This window comes from Chelonia mydas, chromosome 6 (genome assembly GCF_015237465.2).
Source record: "Chelonia mydas isolate rCheMyd1 chromosome 6, rCheMyd1.pri.v2, whole genome shotgun sequence".
Classification (NCBI taxonomy): domain Eukaryota; kingdom Metazoa; phylum Chordata; order Testudines; family Cheloniidae; genus Chelonia; species Chelonia mydas.
Window position 1 is genome coordinate 2,040,203 of NC_051246.2, and position 19,154 is coordinate 2,059,356.

General features: G+C 54.5%; 1 protein-coding gene across 1 annotated transcript; it reads left to right on the forward strand.

Annotated features, from left to right (window-relative positions):
* Positions 1-362: 362 nt before the first annotated feature.
* On the forward strand, positions 363-18,941 carry LOC119566235 (RING finger protein 112-like). The gene is made up of 14 exons (XM_043549672.1): positions 363-503; positions 1,733-1,840; positions 2,529-2,712; positions 8,847-9,062; positions 9,413-9,550; positions 9,816-9,920; positions 10,128-10,178; positions 11,267-11,323; positions 11,530-11,616; positions 12,569-12,698; positions 12,851-12,981; positions 13,188-13,241; positions 17,271-17,345; positions 17,817-18,941. Exons 2-14 carry the CDS (start codon positions 1,776-1,778, stop codon positions 18,336-18,338), a joined length of 1,815 nt encoding a protein of 604 aa, XP_043405607.1. The 5' UTR covers positions 363-503; positions 1,733-1,775; the 3' UTR covers positions 18,339-18,941.
* Positions 18,942-19,154: the final 213 nt, after the last annotated feature.

The window sequence follows — 19,154 nt, forward strand, 5'->3', positions numbered from 1 at the left end:
GAGCGAGCACCCTGGAGTGGGGGCACCCTGGCCCTTGCCCTAAGTGACCATGACAAGATTGGGGGTCGAGCCCCCCAGGACCTCTGGGCCCAGCTCTGTGGGGTTACGAGAACTCTGGCGCATGGGAGAGGGGAAGGGGAGCCCTCAAGGGCAGGCAGGCCTCCGGTTGAAGGGATTTGGGGTGAGGACTAGGATCCTTTCCCTGTGCGATTCCACCGGGGCCCTGCAGAAGCCAGGAAAGTTCTCCCCAATCGTGGGACCATTCCCCCGCTTACACAAGCGCCCCCTTGGGAAAGGGCTCTAGGGAAAGGAGCCAAGAGCCCTCAGTCATGCCCACGGTATCCAGTGACCAAACCCAGACGCTGAAAATGAAACTGAGTGGGGAGTGGCCAGCCCGTCACTCTGTGCAGAGAGACTTGCAGAGAGCCAGGGAGGCAGAGGGGAAAAATCAGAGACAAACGGAGAATTAACCTCGGGGTCTGTGCTTGCGTCTGTTCACCAGGGTGAGCTACAGGAACAGAGCTGGCTGAGGGGGAGCCCAGGGGTGGGCTAGCAGGGGGCTGCGGGTCGGGAGTGAGGGGCACCGGCAGAGCTGGGTGAGGGGCCCAGGGGTGGGCTAGCAGGGGGCTGCGGGTTGGGAGTGAGGGGCACTGGCAGAGCTGGGTGAGGGGCCCAGGGGTGGGCTAGCAGGGGGCTGCGGGTTGGGAGTGAGGGGCACTGGCAGAGCTGGGTGAGGGGCCCAGGGGTGGGATAGCAGGGGGCTGCGGGTTGGGAGTGAGGGGCACCGGCAGAGCTGGGTGAGGGGCCCAGGGGTGGGATAGCAGGGGGCTGCGGGTTGGGAGTGAGGGGCACCGGCAGAGCTGGGGGGGAGCCCAGGGGTGGGCTAGCAGGGGGCTGCGGGTCGGGAGTGAGGGGCACTGGCAGAGCTGGGTGAGGGGCCCAGGGGTGGGATAGCAGGGACCTGCGGGTTGGGAGTGAGGGGCACCGGCAGAGCTGGGTGAGGGGCCCAGGGGTGGGATAGCAGGGACCTGCGGGTTGGGAGTGAGGGGCACCGGCAGAGCTGGCTGAGGGGCCCAGGGGTGGGATAGCAGGGGGCTGTGGGTGGCAGCTGGGAGTTACCCTCAACTCTCTTAGCTGTGCGCTTTCTCAGAAGCAGGACGCTCTGAGATTCACCATGTGGCAGAGCAGGGCTGGCTCTGGCCATCAAGGCTGCTGGTCTCTGTGCCCAGATCCTCTCTGGTGACCTTCCTTCAATCCCCTCTCCCTGCCTGCAGCTAATGCCTGGGGGGTGTCCTGTGTGCTGGGGGGGGTGGGATTCAGGATGCCCAAGGCAGCCCCTTTTAATAACAAGAGAAGCAACAGCAGCAGGAGTTTCCATGGCCCCTTGACTGGCTGGGCTGGCAGATGCCTGGGGTGGCTCTGAGAGCCTCACCCCACGGCTGAGCCCATGTCCGAGAGGGTCGGGTGTTTCCAGTGGGGTGAGCTCAGGGGGAAGGAACGGCTGTGTCATTCCCATCAGAGTTCAGGGTGCTGCACTTCCGGGCCCCAGGCAACCCAAAACCGCAAGAGCAGAGAGGCACTTGCCAGCCCTGCCCCAAAATGGGAGTGGCCAGCGCACAACAGTGATTGGAAACTTACCCAGCCAAGTGGTGAAAACTAACAATAGAGCCAGGAGTCCTGGCTCCCAGCCCCTCTGCACTAGCATCTTAGCCCTGGTGTTCCCATGTGCTAGCTCCTGACCCAGTGGATCTCCCCAAGCCTGCGGGATCAGGGGGATGGAACAACTCCGGGAGGACGTCACCTGCTCCATCTGCTTGGATGTGTTCAACGACCCCGTCTCCATCATAGAATCATAGAATATCAGGGTTGGAAGGGACCTCAAGAGGCCATCTAGTCCAATCCCCTGCTCAAAGCAGGACCGATCCCTGACTAAATCATCCCAGCCAAGGCTTTGTCAAGCCTGACCTTAAAAACTTCTCGGGAAGGAGATTCCACCACCTCCCTAGGTAACGCATTCCAGTGTTTCACCACCCTCCTAGTGAAAAAGTTTTTCCTAATATCCAGCCTAAATCTCCCCCACTGCAACTTGAGACCATTACTCCTTGTTCTGTCATCTGCTACCACTGAGAACAGTCTAGAGCCATCCTCTTTGGAACCCCCTTTCAGGTAGTTGAAAGCAGCTATCAAATCCCCCCTCATTCTTCTCTTCTGAAGACTAAACATCCCCAGTTCCCTCAGCCTCTCCTCATAAGTCATGTGTTCCAGTCCCCTAATCATTTTTGTTGCCTTCCGCTGGACTCTTTCCAATTTTTCCACATCCTTCTTGTAGTGTGGGGCCCAAAACTGGACACAGTACTCCAGATGAGGCCTCACCAATGTCGAATAGAGGGGAAGGATCACGTCCCTTGATCTGCTGGCAATGCCCCTACTTATACATCCCAAAATGCCGTTGGCCTTCTTGGCAACAAGGGCACACTGTTGACTCATATCCAACTTCTCGTCCACTGTAACCCCTAGGTCCTTTTCTGCATCGAGTGTGGCCACAACTTCTTCCGGGGCTGCCTCTCGACTCACTGGAGCCAGATCTCAGCCCAGGGGCACCGCTGCCCAGAGTGCCGGGCTCCCTGCTCCGGCGATAGGATGATCCCAGACACACGCGTCAAAAACCGAGCGGAGAAAATCACCAAGCCTCTGCAGGAAGAGACTGAGTTGGTGAGACCAGACAGGCCGGATAAGGGGAAAAGGAGCTTTCTCTTGTAGGGGATGCTGGGCCCAATCCAGCCTCAGGGCAGGGACTGGCTGACTCATGGGGGCAGGGGATGGGACACCGGGCCTTTCCCGTTTAGAGGGCACCAGCCCTGATCTGGGTCCAGGGTGGGGACTGGCTATCTCAGAAGGGTGAGGAATGGGACACACAGACTCATAGACTGGTAGGCCAGAAGGGACCATCATGATCATCTAGCCTGAACTCCTGTACATTGCAGGCCACAGAACCTCATCTACCCACTCCTATAGTAGACCCCGAACCTCTGTCTGAATTACTGGTGTCCTCAAGTCATGATCGAAAGACTCCAAGTTACAGAGACTCCACCATTTACTCTAGTTCAAACCTGCAAGTGACCCGTGCCCCATGCTGCAGGGGAAGGCAACCCCCCTGCCCCAGGTCTCTGCCAATCCGATCTGTGGGCAAATTCCTTCCCAACCCCAAATATGACGATCAGCTAGACCCTGAGCATATGGGTGAGACCCACCAGCCCGACACCTGGGAAAGAATTGTCTATAGTAACTCAGAGTCCTCCCCATCTAGTGTCCCATCACTGGCCCTTGGGGATATTTGGTAGGAGCGTTCACACATGAGCCATATGCCTTTGTAGAGAACCTCATCATACCATCCCCTCCATAAACTTGTCACGCTCAGTCTTGAATCCAGTTAGGTTTTTTGTTCCCCTTGGGAGGCTGTTCCAGAACTTCACTCCTCCGGTGGTTGGAAACCATCAAGGCTAAACTTGTTGCTGGCCAATTTATAGCCATTTGTTCTTGTGTCAAGGTTGGTGCTTAACTTAAATAACTCCCCTCCCTCCCTGGTATTTATCCCTCAGTTGTGTTTCTAGAGTGCAATCATAGCTCCCCTCAGCTTTCTTTTGGTTCGGCTAAACAAGCCGAGCTCTTTGAGTCTCCTCTTCTAAGGCAGCTTTTCCAGTCGTTGAATAATCCTAGTAGCCCTTCTCTGTACCTGTTCCAGTTTGAATTCATCTTTCTTAAACATGGGAGACCAGAACTGCACACTCTGCTCCAGATGAGGGCTCACCAGTGCCTTGTATCATGGCAATAACACTTCCTGTCTCTGATGGAAATACATTACCTCACCTGGTACATCCTAGGGTTGCATCAGCCTCTTTCACGGCCACATCGCATTGGTGGCTCATAGTCATCCAGTGATCAGCCAATAAACCCAGGTCTTCTCCTCCTCTGTCACTTCCAACTGAGATGTCCCCACCTTGTAGTACAAATTCTTGTTGTTAGTCCCTAAATGCATGACCTTGCACTTTTCACTATTCAATTTCATCTCATTTTTATTATTCCAGTTTTCAAGGTTGTCCAGATCTTCTGTATGATATTCCGGTCCTCCTCCGTACTGGCAATACCTCCCAACTGTGGGTCATCCCAAAATTTGATCAGTACACTCCCACTTTTTGTGCCTAGGTCATTAATGAAAATGTTAAATAAGATTGGTCCCAAGACCGATCCCCAAGGAATTCCACTAGTAACCTCCCTCCAGCCTGACAGTTCACCGTTCAGTTTGACCCATTGTAGTCTCCCCTTTAACCTCTCCTTACCCACCTTTCGATTCTCATCTTAATTCCCATCTTCTCCAATTTAAGTTCCCATGTGGCACTGTATCAAATGCCTTACTGAAATCCACGCAGATTAGATCAACTGCGTTTCTTTTGTCTAGAAAATCAGTTATCTTCTCAAGGCAACAGATTAGGTTGGTTTGGCATGATCTACCTTTTGTAAAGCCAGAATGTGTTTTATGCCAATTACCATTTATCTCTATGTCCTTAACTACTGTCTCTTTCAAAGCTTGTTCCAAGACCGTGCATACAATTGAGGTCAAACTCATGGACCTGTGGTTTCCTGGATCACTTTTTTCCCCTTCTTAAATATAGGTACTATATTAGCCATTTTCCCGTCATGGGATACAAGCCCTGACTTTTACAGATTAATTACAAATCCTTGCTGTTGGGCTTGCAATTTTGTGTGCCAGTTTCTTTAATATTCTTTGGTGGAGATGGTCCAGACCCCCCAGTTTGGTCCCATTAAGCTGTTTGAATTTGGCTTCCATTTCAGCCAATTCAGTGACAATTTCTACTCCCGTATTCTTGTTCTCATTAGCCATCTTGCCACAAGCATCTCTATAAGCTTATTAAAAACGGAGGCAAGATATGTGTTTAGCTGTTGGGTCATACCCATGTAACCCTTCTTCTAGGTGGAGCCAGCAGCAACCAGGGCTGGGTTCAATATCTAAGGGTTTCTTTTCAAAAATACAACACACAACCGGCACGAGCCCCCACCCAGTGACCTGAGAAATTTACACACCACCCTTGGGAGCCTCTCAGAGGCAAAACTTCCCCACTCGCAAGCACAGAGTCTGAGTGTAGAAAAGAAACTTTGAATAAAAGGAGGGAAGTACCTCGGCATTAATTTGGGAAAACACCACAAACAGGGTTCATAAACATAAACCATGAGCAAAAGACCCACCCCCAAGTAGGTTGGGCAGTGCCCTTTTCCCGCAGCGTCTTAAGCCAGAAACCCAAAATTCCCTTTAACGTGTCCGTCCCTTCTCTGCACCCCATTCACAGTTGCTGTCCTTGGCCAGTGCAGCCCCAGAGTTCGCAGGTGCCTCTGCAGAGTTCACCTTTCCACCCTGGGAGAAAATGGGATGGGACGGGGAAGGAGGCACCTTACTTGCTCCGCGGGTCGGGCACTCGCTTGTCACCCCTATGGCCGATTGCCGTGCCTCTCTGTGGGGCTCTGCTCTCTGGCCCTCTCTTCCAGACGCCCTGCTGGCCACACCAAACTGACTTCTGGGCCCCCCACTTCACACAGCTGTCAGTGATTTCAGCTGTTCGTGGGGGAGCCTGACAGCTGGGGCACACTGGGCAGGGTCTTGCATCAGAGACACTGTCCCAAGGCAGATCTAATACATTGACCTAGGTATCAGCGATTTCAGCTCTGCAGCCTGTAACAAGACTCTCAACTGAGTCTAAATTAGCTCTGTTATTACACGGTGGAGAGAGGAAGGGACAAGTGGTGTTTGGGACCCTTAGGCAAGGCCCACAACACACATGCGTGTGTGTGTGTGTGTGTGTGTGTGTGTGTGTGTGTTCCATCGGGGTAGGCCAGGTACAGTTCTGCTGCCCTTCATGCCCCAATAACAAGGAGACTGGGGATCCAACACCAGCCAAAAGTGACCTTTTGGGCAAGCAATCCCATCATGCTGAGCACCTAGGCAGGGTGGCTGTGCCCATCCAAGGGAGATCAGCGCCTGAAGTCCTTTTCCGCAGCTCACCACCAGATGTCAGGGGAGACCTCATTCAACCTCTGCTTACACCTATATCTGTAATCTCCACCCCACCCTCAGTGCTTAGCGGTCCCACTTCTTCTTTCCTTGTTTTCTTTTTATTTATAAGGCTAATTAACCTTTTAGTGTTTGTTTCAATTCCCTTTGCACGGTCTAACTCTGTTGGCCTTTGGCAGTTCTCAGTTTTCTCTCCACTTTCTGACCTCCAGGAGGCAGCTTTCCTTGCTGATCCATCCCATCTTCCATTCCTCATAGGCTTTCTGCTTTCTCTTAATTTCTCTTTGAGATCCTGGTTCATCCAGTTTGGTCGGCAACCCTTCCCTACGGGCTTCTTTCTGGATGCAGACTCCAGAGAGTTTCTGCAATTTTGACTTAAAGTAATTCCAAGCCTCTTCCACATCCAGATCCTTGAGGTTTGCAGGCCATCCACTTCCCTAATTCCCTTAATGTTTTACAGTTTGGCCTTTTGAAATCCAGGACCCCCAGCAGCCAACCTGATTTCCTTTATCCTTCCATTTAATTTAACCTGAATAGCTCATGGTCACTCGAACCAAGGCTATCCTTTACAGCCAGTTCTTCAGTGCGGTCCTGGCCTATTTACCAATACTAAATCTAAACTGATATCACTTCTTGTTGCTTCGGTGACTACTTGGTGAAGAAATCTGTCAGCCGTTGCATACAAAAATATCCAAGCCCTACCATTATTACTAGCACTTCTCCCCCAATCTCTGTCTGGAAAACTAAAGTCTCCCATAATCACACAATTCCCAGTGGTATTTATTTCATTCAAACTATTCATGGGGTTTCTATCCACACCCAAACCGGATTCTGGGGGTCTGTAGCAGACCCGAAGCACTGTCCCAGGGGAGCATCTGGTAGCTTTTTTCCCCACAGCGATTTTGACACAAACTGATTCTGTTTTATCCATTCCATCCCTTCTCGTTTCTTTCCACTCCACCTCGTCATGAGCAGACAATGCTACTCCACCACCTCTGCCTTTCTTCTTTCTTTCCTGTAATCCAGCTGTCATGGATATAAAGGGAAGGGTAAACCCCTTTAAAATCCCTCCTGGCCAGAAGAAAAATCCTCTCTCCTGTAAAGGGTTAAGAAGCTAAAGGTAACCTCGCTGGCACCTGACCAAAATGACCAATGAGGAGACAAGATACTTTCAAAAGCTGGGAGGAGGGAGAAAAAAAAAGGGTCTGTGTCTGTCTGTATGCTGCTTTTGCCGGGGATAGACCAGGAATGGAGTGTTAGAACTTTTAGTAAGTAATCTAGCTAGGTGTGTGTTAGATTATGATTTCTTTAAATGGCTGAGAAAAGAGCTGTGCTGAATAGAATGACTATTCCTGTCTGTGTGTCTTTTTTGTAACTTAAGGTTTTGCCTAGAGGGATTCTCTATGTTTTGAATCTAATTACCCTGTAAGGTCTCTACCATCCTGATTTTACAGAGGTGATTCCTTTACTTCTATTAAAAGTCTTCTTGTAAGAAAACTGAATGCTTTTTCATTTTTCTAAGATCCAAGGGTTTGGATCTGTGGTCACCTATGCAAATTGATGAGGATTTTTACCAAACCTTCCCCAGGAAGTGGGGTGCAAGCGTTGGGAGGATTTTGGGGGGAAAGACGTGTCCAAACTACGTTTCCCAGTAAACTCAGATAAAGTTTGGTGGTGGCAGTGGAAATTCCAAGGGCAAAGGGTAAAATTAATTTGTAGCTTGGGGAAGTTTTAACCTAAGCTGGTAAAAGTAAGCTTAGGAGGTTTTCATGCAGATCCCCACATCTGTACCCTAGAGTTCAGAGTGGGGAAGGAACCTTGACACCAGCCATGGCTGTACTGCCCCATGGTTCTGTTCACCCGATAATATCTGTTTTCCTATCCCGCACCCATAGTTCTACTTCCTCCATTTTGTCACCCAGGCTCCTGGCATTGCTGAGCAGACATCTTGCTGATTCTGCTTGGCTTTGCTCAGATTTTTCACCCGGGCAGGTACAGTCATTTTACTGCCAGTATCCGCCACCTGACTGTTAGTGTCGCTGCTCTTGGCACTACTGATCTTCTTCTCGTGCGTTCTCCTTCTCTCTGTCTTTCCTTTCTCCATTGCTGCATCCTCTCCTACTTGATTTGCCTCCCGCTCAGTGTGAGAATCAGGCCTGGAGGTTCCATGAGCATCTTCCAGGGTTCCTAGTTTAAAGCCCTTTTCATCAGTTGTGCCAACCTGCACCCCAGAAGTCTATCTCCCTCCCTACGCAGGTGGCGTCCGTCCCATAAGACCAGTTATCTGTCTGTCTATGCCTCCCAGTGGTTGAACATCCCCAAGCCCTCGTTAGTCCCACTGCCTGAGCCATCTGTTGATTATCAGCATCTTGTCTAGGCTTCGCTCTCCTCCTCCAGGGACAGGTAGCATCCCACTGAAGATCACTTTAGCCTCCATTTCTTTATATGTCTTCCCTGGCCTGGCACAGTCTCCCTTGATGTGTTCCAGCAAGAATCTAGGGGTATTTCCCCTCCAGAGAGTTCTGGCTCTGATGCAGCCCCAGGGCAGGGGGACTGGCTGGCTTGGGGGGTTGGGAATGGGGACCGGGGCTCTGATCTTGGGCGCTGGCTGGGTTGGGGATTGGGAAGGGTCATGGGGCTCTGGTGCAGGGGACTGGCTAGCTGAAGGGGGTGGGAATGGGGCATGGGGCTCTTATCAGGGGGCAATAGGACAGTCGCTCTTGGAGGGTGGGGTCCCAGGTCTGACCCTGCTCTCTCCCTGCAGCAAGAGCCGGGGGCTCAGCCGGAGCCAGGGCGCCCGGTGCAGCTGGTGCATCTGGACGAGGAAGAGAACCTGATCCTGGATGAGGAGGCCCTGAGCCGCTGCCTGGAGCAGGGTGGGGTGGGGGACACCCCCGTCTGCCTGGTGTCCATCATCGGGGAGCAGCGCCGGGGCAAATCCTTCCTGTTGAACTACCTGCTGCGCCGGCTCCGGAGCCCGGTGAGTGTGAACGGGGGCAGGAGTGAGCTGTGGGTGTGAGCTGCACACGTGGCTGTGGGCAGCTCGCCCCTCACCCTGTGCAGTTAGCTCGGGCCATGGCTTGGCCCTAACGTGTCTGTCGGCCTGTCTGGAACACAGCGTGTCTCTCTCTCGTCTAGACAGCCGTGGGTCTGTTTGTCTATCAGATTATGATCACACCCATCACCACGTATTCCTCCCTGCCCCACACTAGCACAATTAACCCCTGCCCCCCTCCCAGGGCTTGCAGCGTAGGGTTGGAGGGGGGGTATCAGTCACTCTCCTCCCCCACCCTGCACTGACCTCTCCCCCACCATGTTCCCTCCCAGCAGGACGCGAGGGATGGGTCATGGATGGGCCGGGAGGATGAGCCCCTGGAGGGGTTCGAGTGGCGTGCGGACGAGGAGCGAGTCACCAATGGGGTGTGGGTGTGGAGTCAGCCCTTCTGGGTCCCGGCCAAGGTGGGGAAGGTAAGTGGGGGGGTTTGGGGTGCACAGGGAAGGGGGAGGAGGCCATGGGGGAGCTGGGAGAAGGGAACCAGGTGGAGAGAGAACGGGGGGAATGGAGAAGAGACAGAAGTAAGGAGCTAACCCTGGAGGACTTCTGGGGAAGGTGACAAGGAGATGCCAGGGGCCATGGAGGCTGAGCAGGGGGCAGGCTCTGGGGGCGGAGGGGCCGTGGGTGGCTGGACAAAGCTGGGAGCTGACCTGGGGCTCTCACTCTTGGCCCCCCCAGGTGGCCGTGCTGCTGGTGGACACCGAGGGCTCCATGGACATTGAAAGGAACAAGGAGACCAGCATCAAACTCTCTGCCTTTTCCATGCTGCTCAGCTCCTACCAGGTTGGGGGGCTCCCCGGGGGCCGCTGTGATGCAGGAAGCGGGGGCTCAGCAGGGGGCGCTCTCCCCTGGAGGTCAGGGCTGGCCCCAGTGCCCCAGTGCGGCGCTAGAGGGTGCTGTATTTGGGGTGGGTGACATGGCTGGGAAGTGGCCTGGGGCGGCTGTCCCTGCTCATTGCTGTAGCTCTGTCTGTCTCGTGATTATTTGCAGATACTGAACACTGGCTGTCGGGTGAAGGACCTGGATCTCGAATACCTGGAGGTGAGGCCGGGCAGTGCAGAACGTGGCTGGGCCAGGTTCTCCCATTAGCCCCACAGGGTTATTATCCCTCCCTATAGCTCCTGTGGGGAAACTGAGGCCCAGAGAGAGAAACCAACTCTCCCACGGTCACATGGGCCTCTGGAGTCAGCACTGTCACCACACGGCCCAGCCTGGCTCTCTGCTCCTAGGTGTCTGGTGTGGGCCACTGGGCCAAAGTTAGGACCCCTCCCTCCCCTCCAGCCCAGCTCTGCCATTGGTGGGACGCTGCTGGGGCCAGGGCCTGGGGCGGTCGCTCTGCCCCCCTGCATTGCTCTTCTCTTCTCTCCAGGCTCTTACCCAGCCCCAGCCCCGCTGGGTCGAGCCTCTGCCAGTCGCACCCTTAGGGACATCACTGCCACCTGTGGTATATGGCGTGTCCTGCCCCTGTACTGCACCCTGGGGGGATTCTCTGTTCAGGGGAGGGGTCGGATTGGGAGGGTTTTATCTGCCCTCGCTGCCCCGGGTTCTGTCATTGGCAAAAACCTGGTTCACGCAGAGATATGGAGGCCTAGTCAGAGCTCAGGGAAATGCTACATGGCTGACATTGTTCAGGGCGTGAGCAGAGCCGTGGTTTGACCCCTGGGGCTGTGCAAAGAAAGTTGGAAGCATCCATCAGCCTGAGGCAATGGGGTGTTTGTGGAGTGGAACCCGTTTGTAAAAGGACCCCAAATTTAAATCACTGACTCCCCCCGGCATTCCTCCCTCACCTCTATGGAGCACCTTGAGAGAAGGAGAAAGCCCTCAAACCAGATAGAGGAGGGGTTGCACATTGACAGTCCTCCCCGCCGGTGCCAGACCCACAGCCTCCCTCTCACTCCCATGGCCGGGTGCAGCTTCTTTCTCTCTGACCCACTGAAATCGTCTCTGTCCATCTCATAATTCGTTTTGCGTTCGCTGGGCCTCGCTCTCTGCCCTGGGCAGAGGGAGAAGCTCAGGTGTGGGGGTGGGGGGTGATCAGGCCCCTTTCTGTCCACAGGCAGGATCATTTCCGCCCAAACTAAACACCTCCCAGGTCCCAGACTCACCCCACCCCTCTTTTCTGTCTGCAGATGTTTGTGCAGGTGGCCGAAGTGGTGGGAGAGGCCTATGGACTGGAGCCCATTCAGGTGAGATGGCTTCTCCCCCATCACCTGCTCTGCCCCATGTATCCCCACATTGCACCTCTCCCCCACTCCACAGCATGCTCCTGCCCCATGCACCCCCTGCCCCACTCCTGAGGGGTTGAGGTTTCCCCAGCAGACACTGTCCTTCTCCACGTCCCAGTGTCCCCCCACCCCCAGTGACCCCCACTCCCCTTCTGTCTCCCCTGCAGCACCTGGACCTACTGGTGCGGGATTGGAGCAGCTCCCGGGTCCTCAGAGCCCAGGGTGGGGAGCAGCATCTGAGACACGTCAGACAGGTGAGTGTGGGGCTTGGGGGGGATGGGGAATGGGACCCAGGGCCTAGTTGTGATCCAGACCCAGTGTTGGGGAATGGGACACGGGGCCTTTCCCCTCTCAGGGGCTGGTAACCCCACCCTTTATAAAGGTTGTGTGACAAATCCCATTATAAGACCACTTTAAAGTTGCTTATAACTTTGCCATACTTTAACTGTTTGGGCTGAAATTTTCCATGCTTGTTCTCTGCCACCAGCTCAATTCATGGATGCTCCCTCTAGCTGTTTCTGAGAATGAGGCTAAACAAACCACATTGTTTGGCAATATTGAAAGAAAATTCTCATGTTCCTTTTTTTTTAAAAAAAAAATCTCTATCCTCCCCGCCCTCCCCGCTTCAGAGTAAGGACGATAAATTTGGTGGGAGGGTGGGGTGGCCAGTGTGTCGGGGATATGGCAGAGTCCGTCCACACAGACCATGCTCCAGGCCCTCCCAGCTCCACATGCTGCCCAGACTGAGCATGCCCCGTCCCCACAGAGCGACCCAGCAAGCTCCAGCCTGGGGAGACAGAAGCAAAGCTGGACTTTCCCTGCAGTTTCTGCTCCAAGCCAGGCACCAGAACTGAGAGGGGACCTCCTGTCTCTCCCATGCGCTCAGTGAGCCCAGGTGGCGGGAGAAGGAAGCTGCTTGATTGCAGTGTGGAGGGGAGAAAAGCCAGAGCAGGAGGAGGGAAAGGAGCAGGGTGGGACAATGCATCTGGATAGACTGGGAATGGGGTAGGGGGTGGGAGGAGGCTGAGCTCTGGGACTCACTCCTTTCTCTTCCTGCCATCCCCTGTCTCGTTCACTGCACCCCTTCCAATGCCTACCGCAAACGAGGCCGGGCTCCTCCAGACCCTCTCTGACTGCCTGGCAGGTCTGGCTAAAGTTAACACAGGTGTTTGTGTGTCAATGTAACCATTGCCCCCACCTCGGCAGAAGCTGGAGGCGAGGTCCCCTTGCAAACACCCCAAGGCCCAGGAAGTGCTGAAGAGAAGGAGCAGCCGCTGTTTCCTGATGCCCTTCCCTGGCGAGCGGATCGCGATGGGGAGCAAGGGAAGGCTGAGAGGTAACGGACCCAGGACAGCAGCTCTAAGCCCCCTGCCCTGTGCAGAGCAATGTGACTGGGGCACTGATCATGCCTGTGCGTGGCAGATAGAGAGAAGGGGGATCAGACAGGCCCTGTATTCCTCCACCATCGTCCATCTCTCCCCTTTGCAGACATGGGTGAGAAATTCCGGGAGAGCCTGAGGGACTACGTCACCACCCTGGTGAGGACGGCTGGTCAACATGTCCGGAAGGACCGGCATGGGGAGGTGCTGACCGGAACACAACTCGCTGCCAAGATAAAGGTGGGGACTGGCCAGCTGTGCTGGAGGGAGCAGGAAGGGGATGCTCTCTCCTTGCTGTCAGTGATGACCCCAATACCCCCAATTCCCCAGCTGCACCACCCCAGAGGTGGCTGCATCTCAGCGCCAGGCAAGCCATCCCCATGTTCCCAGCCTTTCTAAGCCCTGTGGAGTCTGTGAAGTGATGATTTCTTTTGGTTCCTTTGCAGAATTTATCTGATGTGATGAAGAAACATCGCTCCGGCTTCTCCTCTCCCTGTCAGGTACCATCTCTGTCTCTGACCTGATAATGGGGTGTTTCCTTTCCCCCTTCCATGCCAGGGCTGGTGAGATGCTGGGAACTGGGGCCATCCTACTGGAGGTGACTGGGAAAAGATCTCAGGTTCTTGAACTCCAAGGTAGAAGAATTTGACTAGACTAGAGGGTGGCTGATGATTTAGGGTTTGGCCAGTCTAAGGATGCATCTCCAGTTCAGAGGTCCATAACATCAATATGTCTGTCCCCAGGCATGGGGACATACCTGCCCTATGTAAATGACAGCAGTTTATCAGAGCTGGCCCCAAAGTGGGGATTTTTGTGCAGAGCCCGTTGAGTTTCCTACAAACCCCCCAAATGTTTCCATTTGGCAACGCTGCCGACGTGGCTCCTATAGTTCATGCTCCTCACGTGCCTCATTCTTCTCTAGGGGTTGGTGCAACAGGGGGACACTCACCTCTCATGAGCACCTCCAGTCAGCTGGGTGCAATCCTGCATTCTTCCCTTTTTTCTCTTCCGGGTGCCCCTGTTGCAGTTTTACTATGGAGATATACCTATCTCATAGAGCTGGAAGGGACCTTGAAAGGTCATCGAGTTCATTCCCCTGCCTTTACAGCAGGACCAAGTACCGTCCCTGACAGATTTTTTTTTTTTTTTTGCCCCAGATCCCTAAATGGCCCCCTCAAGGATTGAAATCACAACCCAGGGTTTAGCAGGCCAATGCTCAAACCACTGAGCTTTCCCTCCCCCGGTTGCCATAGTCAGGGGTTCCTCAGCCCTCCGGCTAAGTCACACATAGTCTAAAGACACACCAAGCAACCTCTTCCCGGGTAACACAGTCCAACAAACGGTTGGCCCCCTCTGGGTTCTTGAGCTGCATCTCTGGGCCTGTTTAAACTCTAGCCGCTTTCTCAGGCTCCAAAACTAAACTTGCCCCCTTCTCAGGGCTTTGGCCACTGTACCAGTGGCTGGTGGGGGACCTGGGCTCGCTCACTACTCAGACTCCCAACTCAGGGACCCCGCAAGTAGCAGCCACCTGCTGCTTTCTTTCCTAATTGCTACTGCTGCATTTCCTGGGGTGCTTCCTACTCTGTCCCATCACCTTCTTGGGTTCTCTCTCTGTTCCCTCTCTCAGCAGGGTCTTCCCCAGGCCTCCTTGCCTGGAGAGTTTCTCTGTCTTGATTTATCAGGGTCTTCTCAGGCCTCTGTGCCTGGACAGTTTCCCGGTCCTGTCCCCGTGTGAGCAGGGCTTCTCCCCAGTCTCTTTCCCTGTGGAGTCTCACAGCCTTTTAGTCTTTCTTGACCCTTCTGGTCCCAGCCAGCAACTGCCCTGCTCAGCCCCTGCAGCTCCTTTTAACTGAGCCTGCTGCACTCTGATTGGCTGCTTCACTGCAGCCTTTCTAGGCAGGCCTGGAGGACCCACTCTCATTGGTCCTTTACCTGGGGTGGGGTGTGCTAGGACTGCAGGACCTCCAGCAGGGGGCCCTAAAGGGCCAGGTTCTCCCCATCCCAGCTGATCATCCTGGTTGGACGGCACCTCCCATGAGCCTGGCCTCAGAGGACAATGGAGCAACTAGACTTCATCTCCCATGATGCACCAGCATGTCCTTGTTTGGTGAGGGGAAGCCTGGCCTCATGGCCCCAGTGCACCATGGGAGTTCTAGTCCAACCAGGGAGCTGGACATATAGAGGAGAATGAGGCAGCCAAGCTACATTTCCCACAATGCACCACAGCATCCTTTTATGGTGAGGGGAAGCCAGGCATCATGGCTGTAGTGCATCATGGGAGGCACATGTGGCAAGATGGGGGAAGGTGGCTCTAAATCCACTATTGTGATCCTGAATTCAGGGAGCCAGGGTCCCAGGACGGCCCGGGGATGGAGGGTCCAAGCCTGAGTCAAGCCAGGAGCTGGGTTCAAGTCCTGTTGCTTTGCAGCATAGCCTTAGCCCTGCTGGACTAGTGCTCTGGGAGGCCGCCCAGAGTATCCCACAATCCCACAGGGCCGACTTTCTTTCCCCTCTGGCCAGTCAAGGTTGTTGGACAGTCCAGTTTTCCCAGGCTGCACCACCACCAAAGGGGAAAAGGGCAGAAGCAGCTAGGGAGGGCGCTAGGAAATCTGGGATACGGGTGGTTGCACTCAGGCCTGCACAATGCAGTGTAGATGCTGGAGCTCCAAGCTGGAACCCAGGGTTCAGCCAGTCCTAAGCTGGGGTGTCAAATGAGTGTAGACGCTCCAGCCCTAGGTTAACAGCCCCAGGGGCTGCTAACTCCATTCCTACTAACTCTGGGCTTACATCGCAGTGTAGACATAACCAGAGGCATGGACTGCAAAGTTCTCTTGGGTGTCAGCCTCAGATTGGCTGGGCCAGGTGCTACCCAGGCCCCCTTCTAGAGGAGAATTAGGGTGGGGGGTGCAGCTTATGTACATGGGGGGGGATAGACCAGCCTAGCTATTCTGGAATAACTACACCCCAAAAACCACTCCAGAATAGCACCACAGCAGAGACTGTTCCGGAGTCATTGTGTTACCCGGTCAATTTAGGGCTCCCCGCCTATACCCTGGCTAGGACTCAAGGCATCACCCCATCAATTTAAGGCACCCTCACCCTTTCCCTACAAAGGACTTGGGGTCTAAGACGCATAAGAGCGGCCATTCTGGGTCAGACCAAAGGTCCCTCTAGCCGAGAATCCTGTCCTCCAGCAGTGGCCAATGGCGGTTGCCCCAGAGGGAGTGAACAGAACAGGTTATCAACAAATGATCCATCCCCTCTCGCCCATTCCCAGCTTCTGGCAAACCTATCCGTACCCACGGGGCTCAGGAAGAAACCGGGTCAATTTAAGTACCCGCCCTTCCCCTCGGGGCTCAGGGCTGTAGGGGTCTGCGGTACCTTTTCCCAGCGAAAGAGCCTTATGCAGTTGTGCTCTAAACATCTATTTATTAGCAACACACACAGAACACATGTACCGAGGAAATCCCTTATGCTCACCACTCCCAACATACAGACAAATTTCACCCCATGGCCAGTCAGGATTCACTCATCAGGGGGTTCCCGGAGCCCACACACGTCACGGTTGTGCAGAGGGGTCAGAGTTCCTGCAGTTTGATGTTGTACTGCAATCTGGAAATGGTTTCCAAAGAGCAATGTTTTTCATTTACAGTATACAGGTAGAACTAGCTCCCGCCTTCAAATTTACTAAACCTATCACATTATCCCACACTCCTAAATAACAGAAATTTTAACCTATTACACACTGGCATCTATGTGTCCTCCTTCCCGCCCAAGTTTTTTACATTTTATCTTTCATTCCCAAATTGTAACTTAGTTGTGACCTTCTCTGTTTATGCAGAGGGCAGCATAAAACACTGGTCAGAGTTTATTTCACCATTTGTTGAGTCTCCTTCTGTATCCTCCCTAATTTCTCAGCCTCTGGGCGTCTCTACTTTACCACCTCCAGAGGTCTAACGCTCATCAGGGACATTCCTGAGGTGGGGGTTGTTGGTTTTTTTCAATTTTAGTGGTGGTATCCCTGATTTTCACCCAAGTGTGGTTTAATATGTGGGGGCTGATCAGGTCTCAGGCCAACAATTGCTCCTCCGCAACAAGATTTAACCCAGCCCAGAACAATACTCCTTCCCCACACCAAAAAAGATCTGAGATTCACACCCAAATCACCTGCCTCCTGGAGATCGATAAAACCCCCAAATACCACCAGACCCATGAGAGCCAGCGTCACTGATGCACTGTCGGGTGTCAGCCTCAGGCCGAGCCCAGCTGGGACAGGGGTTTGCAGAGTCCTTGGCTACAGGAAGGTGCTGCAGATGCAAAGTGCAGGTCGGGGTGGGGAAGGGAGCTGAGGCTGGGCTGCCGTGAGGAACAAACTGGAGACTGGTGGTACCAGAAGCCCCAGGCAGGTGCCACCCCAGCTAGCAGCATCTCTCTGTTACATGAGGTTGCTGTGGTGGAAGCTGCAGCCACTAGGTGGAGGCAGGTCCTGATAAACGGCGGCTCACCCCAGCCTTGTCCTCCTGGCACAGATGGCCAACACCTTCCACAACCAGAGAGTCCTGGACAGTGCCCGCGCAGACCACGCTGTGTTTCTGAAGGAGAAGGTGAGTCCAAGGGGGCAGCTTTGTCCCCAGCCAGGGGAACTCAAGGGAAACTTCCTGGCCAGCCCTGCAGGCTATGGGACTTGTGGCAAGAGATAAGAGTTCATACCTCTAGCTCCCAGGGATGCTGCACGGACGGGAGACTCCAAACCTGGCACAAGAGGGGGCCCAATCTCGAACCTGAGGACTGTGCAGCACCCAACATGATGGAGGCCCCAAATTCAGGTGGGGGTTGGTCTGTGCAGCACCTCACATGAGAGGGGGCCAGTTTCAGGCAGGAAATCTGAGCTGTGCCCGGCCCGGTGGGAGCTCTGATCTCAGCTGAGGGCTGTCTGTATGACCCGGGCCCTGATCTCGGATGGTGAGGGGGTCTGTGCAATGCCCCATGTGAAGTGGGCCCCAATCTTAGGATGGAGCTGTGCCGTGCTTGCCCTTTTTAATGCTCTTGGCCGTCTCCTCTCCCGGCGGGCGCAGGACGGCGGCTCCCGGAACATGGTCGCCTGCCTGAAGGTGCGGCCGGGCAAGATGGCGGAGCTGTTCGCGGAGCGGCGCGGGCAGTTGCTGGCGCGGTGCTGGATGGACATGCGGGAGCCGGCGCTGGAGAAAGAGGCCCAGCTGATGGAGCTGAAGGCGGTGCTGACGCGGGAGGCCGAGACCTTCCTGCAGAGCTACGGGAAGCGCTTCAAGAAATTTGTCACTGCGGCGGGCGTGGGCGCGGGGGCGGTGGCCCTGGCAACCGTGGGCGGAGCTGCTGGTGCAGGAATTGCCGCTGCTGCCATTGGGGCAGAAGCGGCTGTGGCGCTCAGTGTGTCGGGGGCAGCAGGCATTGGGGTTGGGGCGGGCGCCGTGGCTGGGGGGTGTGTGGGCGGGGGTGTGGGCATGGGAGTTGGTGGGAAGATCACCCAGAAGGACAAGAAGAGGGCCAAGGCTGCCGCTGGCCAACAGGAGGAGGGGGACGGCACTGTGGAGGTGTCGGATACGGCTCCCCTGATCTGAACGGCACCCCCCCAGTCTGGGGGTGATGAATGGGGTGATGGGGCTGCAGTGTGGCACAGACACGTCACCCACAAACCACCCCACAGTGGGGCAGCCGTCGCCCACCGATTCTAAGAAGGGACATTAGACTCATAGAATCTCAGGGTTGGAAGGGACCTCAGGAGGTATCTAGTCCAACCCCCTGCTCAAAGCAGGACCAATCCCCAATTAAATCAAACCAGCCAGGGCTTGGTCAAGCCTGACCTTAAAAACCTCTAAGGAAGGAGATTCCACCACCTCCCTAGGTAATGCATTCCAGTGATTCACCACCCTCCTAGCGAAAAAGCTTTTCCTAATATCCAACCTAAACCTCCCCCACTGCAACTTGAGACCATTACTCCTTGTCCTGTCATCTGCTACCACTGAGAACAGTCTAGAGCCATCCTCTTTGGAACCCCCTTTCAGGTAGTTGAAAGCAGCTATCAAATCCCCCCTCATTCTTCTCTTCTGCAGACTAAACAATCCCAGTTCCCTCAGCCTTTCCTCATAAGTCATGTGTTCCAGTCCCCTAATCATTTTTGTTGCCTTCTGCTGGACTCTTTCCAATTTTTCCACATCCTTCTTGTAGTGTGGGGCCCAAAACTGGACACAGTACTCCAGATGAGGCCTCACCAATGTCGAATAGAGGGGAATGATCATGTCCCTTGATCTGCTGGCAATGTCCCTACTTATACATCCCAAAATGCCATTGGCCTTCTTGGCAACAAGGGCACACTGTTGACTCATCTCCAGCTTCTCGTCCACTGTCACCCCTAGGTCCTTTTCTGCAGAACTGCT